General features: G+C 46.8%; 1 protein-coding gene across 1 annotated transcript; it reads right to left on the bottom strand.

The window, feature by feature from the left end:
- Positions 1 to 3,721: 3,721 nt before the first annotated feature.
- GHRH (growth hormone releasing hormone) lies at positions 3,722 to 10,266 on the bottom strand. Its single transcript, XM_009506409.2, has 6 exons — positions 10,161 to 10,266; positions 6,830 to 6,929; positions 5,864 to 5,995; positions 4,851 to 4,955; positions 4,104 to 4,241; positions 3,722 to 3,785 (listed from the first exon to the last, which is right to left on the bottom strand). Exons 2-6 carry the CDS (start codon positions 6,907 to 6,909, stop codon positions 3,722 to 3,724), a joined length of 519 nt encoding a protein of 172 aa, XP_009504704.1. The 5' UTR covers positions 6,910 to 6,929; positions 10,161 to 10,266.
- Between the last annotated feature and the right edge of the window lie 487 nt (positions 10,267 to 10,753).

The following is a 10,753-nucleotide window of genomic DNA, read 5'->3' as shown; positions in this document are numbered from 1 at the left end:
CCAAGAAAGTTATATCAATCAGCAGGCATGTGGATATAGGGTGTGGAGCCAAATCCTCCAAAGAACCTCACATGTGTGAGCCATGACTCCACTTTATAAAAGCCATCTTGCCTCTTCCCCGCTGCAGTTGTTCACACTTAGCTCACTGTTCTGTTCTTTGTAACTGTTCCTACCCGTTTGTTCATTGTGACCGTTACACTGGATGCCATAGAGGTTTAATGAACTCCTCTAACCGCCTCTGCACTCCTTCAAAAACCTGATCTCATGCTGCCTTAAAGTCCTTTGGGACTAAAGGGGTTTTAAGTAAGCAATAGTTAAGCTACGATTTGTAGTATTTTGCCCTGGAATTCCTTTTTACCCTGCTGCTTTCTTTCTGAGCCTCATATTTTGTTACTGCTCACTCATCAGCTTTGGTTTATAACTTATTTTTCTACTGATGCTTCATGCTAGGACAGATCCTCCAGTACTTTCCCTGTAGAGCTCTGGCACGTTATCCAAGGAGAGCACAGATGCAAAAAGAAAATTATGGAGTGCCACTGTGATGTATCTTCTCCAAGCTGTGCACCTTGCTATTGATTTTCCACCTCCTTGGCTATGTATTAGTAAAGGTTGTGTTTATTCTTTTGGCCTTTTATTCCTCAGACATCTTCTAGTCTGCTTTATTTGTTTTTATATTTATCTCCCAGAGTTTGAGCGTTTGTTTCCTCATTTTGATGCAAACTGAACTTTTAGAGGAGTCCCTCTCATTTGAAATAGCTGCACTCACCCAGCTGTTTAATCATACATACTTAGGTCTTTCCAGAGTGTTTTTGATAGTTTTTTTAATTTTATTTGGAGTATCCAATCTAGCATTTGCCTATAGCTTTTATGCCACTTAACAGAATTTTAATTTTTTGCCATGATTTTTGCTTACTACTTTAGGAAGCTGATGCTTTTTTGTAATTCCTTGCCTTGGAGCAAGTAAGCCCTAATGTCTTCAAGCATGTTAGTTGTTACAGAACAGGTTTACAAATACATTTTGAACCAGGCCTGCTGAGGTGTTTTTTTCTTTTGTGGGTTCTCTGTCCAGCTGTACTGTGAAGCAGAAGGATGGCTTATGCCTCGCTGTGCTAGCTGTCTGCCTGCGGAAGGGTAACAGGTTAGCTATTAGGGCACTTGCTGCTGTCACGGCTTCACCGATATCCCTCAGCATCCTCTTGTTGTTTCCCATCCTGCTGGGCAGTAACCAATGTTTTTGTAGAGCTAGAATTGTAAAACCTGAACAGGGAGAATGCAACCTATAGGGATTTGGTGCAAGTATAAACTCATTTCCACGCACGCTGGAGCCTGCTGTCCTAAAACATGGTCACTGGTAGGAAAATGAGATGGTATCTATGACAGACTATCAGGGAATTGCTCAGATACAAGGAGGGATGTTCTGAGCAACCTGGTCTAGTTGAATATGTTCCTGCTTACTACAGGGAGGTTGAAAGGTCCCTTCCAACCTAAACCATTCTTTGATTCTAGGCTCTTTTCAGTAGTGCCCAGTGACAGGCCAAGGGGCAACGGGCACAAGTTGGAACACGGGAAGTTCCACCTGAACATGAGGACAAACCCCTTCCCTGTGCGGGTGCCAGAGCAGGGGCACAGGCTGCCCAGGGAGGCTGTGGGGTCCCTTCCCTGGAGACATTCACCCCCCGCCTGGACGCGGTCCTGTGCCCCTGCTCGGGGGTGCCTGCTCAAGCAGGGGATTGGATCTCCAGAGGTCCCTTCCAACCCCTACAATTCTATGATTCTGTGATTTGCATGCCACTGTATTTCCAGCCTTGTCTTGAGTTACTGGCACTGGACCTGGTGCCATCATTGGCACAGTCCGTGAGTCTCCTCACTCCGAGTCACCCTCGGTGTGCTTGACCGCTCTCTTTGAGTGACATCTTCCATTCTGGGCCCACAATCATAAAACTAATGTCTCAACAGACAAAGACCCGTCTTGACCTGCTGTTGGACAGGTTTATTTAGAACAACTTTTATTTCCTGCTAATGATGGGAAAGCAGACCCCATCATGATGTTATTTACATTTCTGAAGACATAATTATTACACAAACAATAGGAGAATTGGGGTGGCAGGGAAGGAAGTAGCTGTGTGAGATCACTGGGTTAATAACTTTTTTGAAAACATTTACAGTTGTAACCCTAGCCACGGTGGAGTTCGGAGCCACTGGATGGCACGTTGAATTAAAACATAGTGATGGCCCAGTCTGATGCACAGGGATCTCCTTGAACTCTTGCAGAGCTGTAGCTTCAGCTTGAACTCCTCATGGCTGAGCAATAACTGTAGCTGAGCTTTTCAGAGTTCAGTTTTGCTGCCAGGGCTCTGTATCAAGGAGCTAGACAGCAGCAGCCCACAGCGGTGTTTCTAATGGGTGGTAGACGTGTGGATTCATGTCTTACCTCACCCTGAGTCGAGCTGCGTGTGTGGTTGTGCCATCAGCATCTATTTAAAGGAGGCTGTAATCGATTTACCAAGTTGCCTAAAGGTGCATTTTGGTGGCCTCATGTTTATTAATCAGGCCCTCAAACAGAATGATGACTTGGCAGAAATTTTGCTATGCTTCGTGATTTGAAAGCCTTAATTAGTAGATAGTATGTCCCCAGGATTACAAGTGTACTGATTGTTTTGATCTTTGTGTGTAAAGCAGCCTGAGGTTAAAAACACAGAGGTATTTTTTTTCTGATTCAGTACACAGACCACTATTTAGAGAGGGGAGTTAAATTGTAAAGACTGAAGCAAATTAAGTAGTGCATCAAAACTCCATTCCTTTGAACAAATCTGTATGCATCAGTTTCCAGCTGGCGACATCCAGGAATGTCTTCATTGCTGTGAAAAGCTTACTGTACTCTGAACTATTCTAGACAGAAGCAGGAAGAAAATAGAATTATGAGAAAAAATTGTGAGCACATAAGGTTTTTTTATTCTTTGGGGGCTTTTCCCAGCTGAATCCATAGGCACAACTTACGCAAAGTTCTGATCTTCGCCCCACTCCCCAGCCCTGTTTTTATTTCGTATGGACACAGATCTCACCACACCCCTTTACATTGTGCTGGCAAGGGCTGGACAGGCTTAATTTCTATGGGACAGAGGAGTAAGATGAGGTTGCTTCAAACAGGATGACTGACATTTGTGCGAATGAAGGTATTCCCAAGGATGGGCTGTCTGCTGGCTCTCAGTCCCCCAGGGCTGGTAGGGTTTAGAGTGTAATTCAAGTTCCAGGTGACTACTTTCAGGAGTGAGGCATACAGAAAACAGTAAGACTTCCTCCCCTATTCAGTGCAGGGAAAAACTGAAAAGTCCCAGGGATCTAGAGGAAGGTTCTGCTCCTAGAGGAAGACTTTTGCCTGCCTGACTCTAACTTAGTCACTCAGGCATACAGTCTTGGATAGCTTTACAAGGCTGCTCTTGGTTGCTGCAAGCCTGTTCCCAGACATTCACATGCACCTTCACAACACTCGTGGCCTATCTGTTCAGACTAACAGGTCTTCAGGTACTTGACAGAAATGATTGGGAGTTTTTTCCCCTTCCATTGCAGCAAGCACCCTTTTTCATGGACAGCAGTGGGAGCTGGCTTTACAGAAGTAGAGCCTTCAAACTGCTTGACCAGTGCAGAAGCAGTGTGTTATGTACAGAATTGAGCAGGGAATGGTACTCACCAGAGCATGGGGAGATGAAAAAGGGAGAAATATTTACATGAGCTTCGCCAGGGTGCTGGGAAAGCCTTCTAACCGACTGCTGTTGATGTCCTGAGGCCTGTGGAAGAAGAGAACAGGGCAGTGATGGCTTAACTGGAACTGAGAAAGTCTTTTTTCTGCTGGTATTCTACTAAATTATGAGGGTGAAAAAACAGCACAGTGACGTGCTAGTGCAGGTAGCGCAGGCTGGCCCAGGACAGGCTGTTCCTTCTCTGCACCCACTTGGCCACATAAGGAAAGAGCTGGGTCATGGGGTCAGGTAAGAGCATCTGGAAGAAGACACTTAATCCAGCAGCTTAACATCTGGAAGCCAGACAGCAATAAGGACCTTGTCTTATTCCTGTGGTGAGCAGATAATTAACTGATTCCAACCTACCTTTGATTCTGCAGAATGGCTCCCAGGAAGTCCCTTAGTACTGTCTGTTGGTGGTAGCGGCTGTCCATCAGGATGCTGTCAGACTGGCGCCTTGTCAGAAATTCATGCACCCCTTCCCCTGGGCTGCTCTCGCTGCTTCTGTTATACAAAGATGAGAAACATCTTTGTCTCAGAGATGCTTTTTAGTCCCTTGCTCAAAGTTTGGCTCAGGTTGAGCAGCACAGCAAGGGAACCTGCAGTGTCTGAGCATGGGGCTGTTCTGAATCATTCAGTAAGAAATTGGTCAGCTCTATTTGCTCATGTGTTAGGACAGGGATCAGATCTGGCTCACATCTGACTAGCTGGTCTTATTTAGTGGCAGTCACTGAACTATCTAGTCACAGCTACCTGAGTGGTAGTGGAAAGGCTGATTTCTGTCTTCAGGCCAGGGATAACTGTTTCCTACCAGTGAATGATCATTGCAACTCTTATTTGCAAATATTATTCCTTGTTGATGTTATGGTAGAGCTCTCAGCTGATCTGACACACATAGCCTTGGAGGAAAGGATTAATTAGGCTGCTTAATGATAGTTGTGATTAGGGGGGTCTGAGACATAGGGATGCAGGATGCCCCTCGGGATGTGGAACAGCAGGAGAGATTGCTTCTGTTGCAGTGGAAGGCAGCTATTTCTGCTGCATGTATGAAAGAAACTGCCCAGTGTAATAAGCACAGCATTAGCTCTAGGACAGCAAAGTGCTGTGGCTTACCCAAGCCGCTTGCCAATGATGGTCTGTAAGAATTTGCGGGCAGAAATCTGCCCCAGGAATTTCCGGTAGTTGTCGGTGAATATGGCATCAGCATGGCGCTGCATCCTAGGGGTGAAAGACAAGCACAAGGTGTGCTCTTTGAGATAGCAATGGACGTTTTAGGTGAGAAACAGCTGTTTCAGATTTCAAAATACACTAGATGTGGCACTGCTGAGATCACGGGCAGGTAACTGTAGCAAACACCTTTTGGTATTGGACTGCGTTACTGTTGGAGGGTAAAGGATTTGAGGGAGCTCGGTCCTGACAGGGAGGCAGCAGGCAAAATAAAATGTCTGTTAATCAGTATCCATACTAAAACAAGTAAGGAGAAGTACCTGTAAACCAAAGGTGAGGTCAGGGAACCAGTGGAAAGGAGGAGGAGCACAACAGGCTGGGAGAGGGCAGAGCTGGGGCTGGGACATTCCTGTGCTCTACAGCAGCACCGTCACTCCGAGGAGGGCTCTGTCTGGGTCAGCGTGGCAGGAGCCTCCTCTAGCCTGGAGACCCAGGCTAGACCCAGGCTCCTGAAAATCCATGGATAAGGGAAGCATGACCCACTTGGCTGATCCCCACTGTTGTAAGGATGAGTCCTCTGTACTTCAGACAGAAATAACCATCCTCCATCTCCTGGCAGGTGTGGAAAGGAGAGGCTCTAACAATCCGTACAGATGGATTCCCAGGGCTCAGTGGAAAATTACGTTCCCTGAAGGAGCATTGGGCCTGTGACCCTGCCCTTTTCAGTACGTCCCTGCTCTGGGGGACAGCAGAACATGGCTCTGGACATGGGTGATGGTAAGAGCTGGCCCTGTCCCAGCCTTCTGCCCTGGTTGCAGGGCTCAACTGGGTTCTCCCCCCAAAGCTTGGACTTTGTGGTGCCGGTGGGACTAAGTGACCTGCTGGTCTCTTCCTGGGCTGGGGAAAGATTGTACCCAGTGTACTCTTGCTGCAGCAGGGCTGAGAGGTGAGGTACAAACCTTTTTGCAGAGGGGTCTGTTAACAAACCCTCCTCCTCCTGTTCCTCTGCTGAGGGATTATGGCTCTGCAATGGGCTGCTGTGCTGTAGCTGGAAGTTCATAACCTTGCCAGCAACTGGCCCTGGACTGTACCTGCAAGACAAACCCAAGGCATACTGTGAGATATGCTCAACTGCCAGTCGGGGATCAGTCTTCTTGACCACTACTCCCTGTTATCCTGCTTTGTATTTCTCCTTTTGCCATCCCATCTCATCAGTAACACAAGTGGTGTCTGTCACCCTCCCCAGCTAGAAACTGCCCTGAAGCTTTTTCAACAGTGGAAAATGGTTGCTAGAGCTGCCCACACACACTTCCCCCCTCGCTGAGCTCCCAGCATCCCTGAGCAAAATTCCAGCAATTCTGGTATTGTTATGCCATGGCTTTGGCACAAGGCTAAAGCATTTTCTATGGGACATTGAAAATCCACATTATAGAACCCAATGCTCAATTTTGTGCTTCCATAGATTTGTAGTGGTAGGAAGTAATATTACAACTTGTAGCAGTCAACAAGGAAATACTTGAAATATTAATAGGCAGCTGTTGAGTTCACGTACTAGAATATCTGCAGTTCTGATTTAAATGCAGGTGGCCTGCAGGCTCAAATTTTAATCGGTGATGGAGCTGGAGGTGCTGGCTGCTTCGGAGATTGCCAGATTTCCCTTTATAGGACCCAGAATTCAATTCCAAACCCAATTGCTTGGGCTTAAATATTGCATGTCAGGTGCCTGCCTTCTTTGGAAACTGCCCCTCGGCTAGCAATGTTCCAAAAAAAATTAAGCCAGGGTAAAGAAATAGATTTACCAATGCACATACAGTTCATCCAGCTTTCAGAAGTGCTGGCAACCTTAATTTGGCATATGCTTATTTTGCACAAGGTCAGAGATGAGGCAGGGAGAGATAACGTGGATAAAACACTCAACAGCTTACCTGAGAGCTGGATAGAGAGGAGAGCAGATGGAGCATGCGACTAAATGCAGGAAGAGGAGCAGGGTGGCCTTGTCCAGCATCTTCTACCCTTTGGGGTCACCTGAAATGCAGGGCGGTCTGAGTCAGCAGCAGTGAGGTGCTCAGGGCCAGGAGGGGAGGCCAAGTGCTACCTTTGCGTTCTCAGTCCCCCTGCTCACTTACCAGCACAAAAGGACTGGAAACATGCCTTTGTGTTTGTGATTGTGGTGTCTCCCAATGCAGAGATGTCTTGACATGGCAAAGTCTTTGCGAGGGCATGCAGTTCCTGGCTGTGTGTGACCCCACAGGGAGCCGGTGCCTCCCTTGGGTCGGGAGGCAGGGCTGATCAGCAGGGTTTCGTGCTGTGGGACCCCCTTATTGACAGGTCCCCCTGCTGTGGTTGAAGGATAGCTCTCAGGCTGGGGTGAGCCCCAGGGACCACTACACGGCCTGTAAATAGCAGTGTAAGAGCACCTGGAAGCTGGAGGGCAGCAGTTAGCAGGGGCTGCCAAACGCAACGGCACTGCCTGCACGGGACCACCTGTGACCAGCCCCTGGGACCTCTCCTGCCCTCCGCTCTCCTGGGGACGTGCATCTGCTCACACAGCTGCACGGCACGGCTCCGTGCATAACAGCCGACTGGGCTGCCTTGCTGGCTGTCCAGAGATTAGGGAGAAACAGAAAAATCCAGATAAAACTCCTGCGCAGAGGGGTAATACTGGCCCAGAGGTACCCCTGGCAAATCCGTTCTCTGGAGGCAATGGTGCTGAGCTTGATTAGCCTAAAGAAAACACAGGCTGCTCCTTTAGTTAGTGTTCTTGGGGAGAGGGGGGACTGGACCAAAATACGTCTCTTTGGGAGAGCTGAACTGCTGCTGTGTCGAGAGGAGCCCCCCTGCCGCTCAGCCGGCGCAGCTCTGAGCACCCGCTTCAGTGGAAGGTGAGGTGGGCTTGAGCAGTGCGTGTCTGCCCTCCGACAGACGGCTGCCGTGCTTCGTGTCCTGGGGCTGGCTGAAGCGCTGCGAATGACTCAGGACAGAGTCTTCTGAGGTCGCACACCCTCGGGAGCTGAATGCAATGCTTTTGTCAAGGTATTTCAGTGAATGCTCTTCCTGAATTTTGACTGAAAGCAATTGATCTTTTGCTTGAAAAAAGATTCTTTAAGAATGTGGATAGAAATCTTTAAAATACTGAGTTTCCCTGTTCCCTGTCTTATTTTACACAAGAAAAGAGCAGAAGGATGTTTGATCTCTATAAAAAAGCACTTTAGAATTTTTTTTTTTAATCTTTCAAATGTATAACAATACTTTGTTGCAAAAAGAGCAGTTTCCAAATGGAAGGGGTTTGCTTGGGCTTCTAGTTTCCCAAATGAACTTTCCAAGCAGTGGGTTTTACTGATGGTGGTGGCAGAAGGGGACCCATTCTGATGGGAAACACCAGCAGTGAGCTCTGTTTTTCTGCTCGGACATAGCTGTCCACTCTTCTGAAAGGTCGAAGACTAATTAAGGACTGGTGCTTGTGCAAGTGGGTCTGAGCTTGATGCCATGGAAGTTAATAACAGAATCAGTGGCAGCGTCAGAAGTGCGTGGGCAGACATCAGCAAGGTGGTGCACTAAGAAATGGTGTTTCTTATCACAAACTCATTCTCAGCTGGGTCCCTGTTTCCAGCGGCTCGTGCTCCCAGCCCAGGGACCAACAGCTTCCCCATCTGCTCCCCTGGGAGCAGCGCCGTCACTCCTGGCTCCAGCAGAGGTTCTTGCAGACACATGGGTGGCAGCCCCTACCTCTGATACGTGGTCTATTACAGCACCACTCTGGCCCCTCAGAGAGCCAAGGAATGCTCAGAAGAAGAAAAAAAATTACTTTGAGAGAGACTTACAGGGCTCCTGGTTTTAGGGCACATTTCCAGCTATTCTTTCTTCTTTTCATTTGCCTCTCTTGTGCTCTCTCCCCTAAATATCTCCAAGACAAATCCCAAATCAGACCTCTTTCTAGATAGAAGTGATCTGAAGCATCTGCCAGGGGGTACCAGGAGACTGTGGCACCAGCATCTACAGAAGTTGCCAACCAGGAGAATTAATCAATACCAGGAAAGCTGCTATGTGAGCTGAGAACTGAAATATCAATGTAAATCGGAAGAAAACCTAGTCCAATGTTGTCTGCTTCCCTTTTTTCTTCCTAGGATATGGCCCTGATTACCACTTTCTTTCTGTTTCTGGTTTCTCTTCTTCAATCACTCTAGAATCACTTTTTTGTCCCTTTGAGATTTTCTTTCCTCTTCTCTGCCATTAGTTTCTTTGCAATAATTTTTTTTTTTTTAGTTTCTGTTTTTGCCTTTTTTCCTCTGTCTTGCTTTGTCTTCTCTCCCTTTGCTACACTCTGCTTCTTGGGTACTTCCGTCTCCCTTTTTTGGGAAGGAGCCTGAAATGAATATCTTACACCCCTTCCCCAAAGTGCCTGCTATTTCAGAGGGGAAGCCAGGGAATTTAAGTGTCACCCTGCATACAGGCAGCTTGACAGCTCTGCAAAACCTTATCTCCTTCAAAATCCTCCTGAGATGAGGGACACCTTACTTTCCAGCCTGGCAGCATGTGAAAAAATGATTAATAAATAAATTCCCCTTAAGATGAAGGGCTTTTAGAGCCATTCCAGCAGATAAAGCGTAATAGCTTAATTCCACCCTGTGCAACGCTAACAGCAGCATTGTGACAATGGTGTTGGAGACATGGGTAACTCTCTCTCACTGTTTCTGAAACCTTAACCCGATCAGTATTAAAAATACCACTGTGTAGATGAAACAGAGCTTTTACTGTGCCTGTGGTTTTATAAAGTTCAGACTTTTATACTATCAAATACTACATTAGAAAAGCAGAATCCTTTTAAGTGCCTTACTCTGCTTCGCTGTAGCTGGCTTCGCGTTATCCGTAACACACCGTTGCATTTCTCCTCGCACTTTGGTTTGGCTCAAACACTGTTTTATTGATGGGTGAATAAAACCATTAATTTTCCAGGGTAAAGGGAACTCACATCAGTAGAACAAAAGAGGAAAACTCTGCTACAGCTAGTAAACATCTAACGTGTTTTTACAAGGCTCATCTGTAGTATTATTCTGTTGATTTGCACTTATTCTATAGTTCAATTATTGTTTCATTCTATAACTTGGTACAAAAAATCTTGTACAGTACAAAGGATATTGTACCTGGCAAAGCTAATTACTGATGCCAGCTTTGATTGCATTTCAGTGTACTTTAATTGGCTCAAATTTCCAAATAGACATTATCTTGTTAAATGCACATACAGAGGCTCACACTTACTGTTCCCTTGGAAAACAAGCTCTTCCTAGATCAGCTCCTGCTCAGGTGTTTCCTTCCCCTGTTGCGAATACAACTTCTTCTTCTCAAGAGCTGCTTCTCTGAGCCCTGCTGGGTCCGTCCTCTCTGCGCGGTACCTGGGCAGGACCCGGGACGCGTGCTGAGCAGGGAGGACACTCTCGGATCTCCCCCCAGCTGTCCTCTGGCTGCCGGGGAGGTGCATCTCCTCTTTTTATACCTGGGCTCCCTCAGGAGTCCTGTGGGCTTCTGCACGTCAGAGAATCAATTATCCTCCTGAATTTCAAAGGCTGTGTTTAGCATCCGATTTTTGTGTGTGCAAGAACGCAGGCAGGGAGGTTATGTGGAGAAGGTTATGCCTGTAGCTGAGGGTCATTTGCATGCTTTCTCTTTATCACTGAAAGAGTGAAGAGCAAATAATAACAACGATAATCTGGCAGTGAATGACAAATTTTCTTTGCAAGGTAAACTTCTCTTTCCCTTTGCAATTGCAATTTTTCCTCCTACTCCACAATGAGAGTTAACCATTACTACTTTCTCACACTGCCTGCTCAGGAGGGTTTATCTTTTTGCTGTTT

This window comes from Phalacrocorax carbo, chromosome 14 (genome assembly GCF_963921805.1).
Source record: "Phalacrocorax carbo chromosome 14, bPhaCar2.1, whole genome shotgun sequence".
Taxonomy (NCBI): Eukaryota; Metazoa; Chordata; class Aves; order Suliformes; family Phalacrocoracidae; genus Phalacrocorax; species Phalacrocorax carbo.
This window is presented reverse-complemented; position numbering and strand designations above follow the sequence as displayed.

Excerpts from the sequence above, each read along its gene's own strand:
- GHRH (XM_009506409.2), bottom strand. The coding sequence starts at position 6,909 with ATGCTGGACAAGGCCACCCTGCTCCTCTTCCTGCATTTAGTCGCATGC. Across the intron at positions 4,242-4,850 it reads ATCATTGGCAAGCGGCTTGG|AAGCAGCGAGAGCAGCCCAG; the intron begins GTAAGCCACAGC and ends TTTGTATAACAG. Across the intron at positions 3,786-4,103 it reads GCCATTCTGCAGAATCAAAG|GCCTCAGGACATCAACAGCA; the intron begins GTAGGTTGGAAT and ends CTTCTTCCACAG.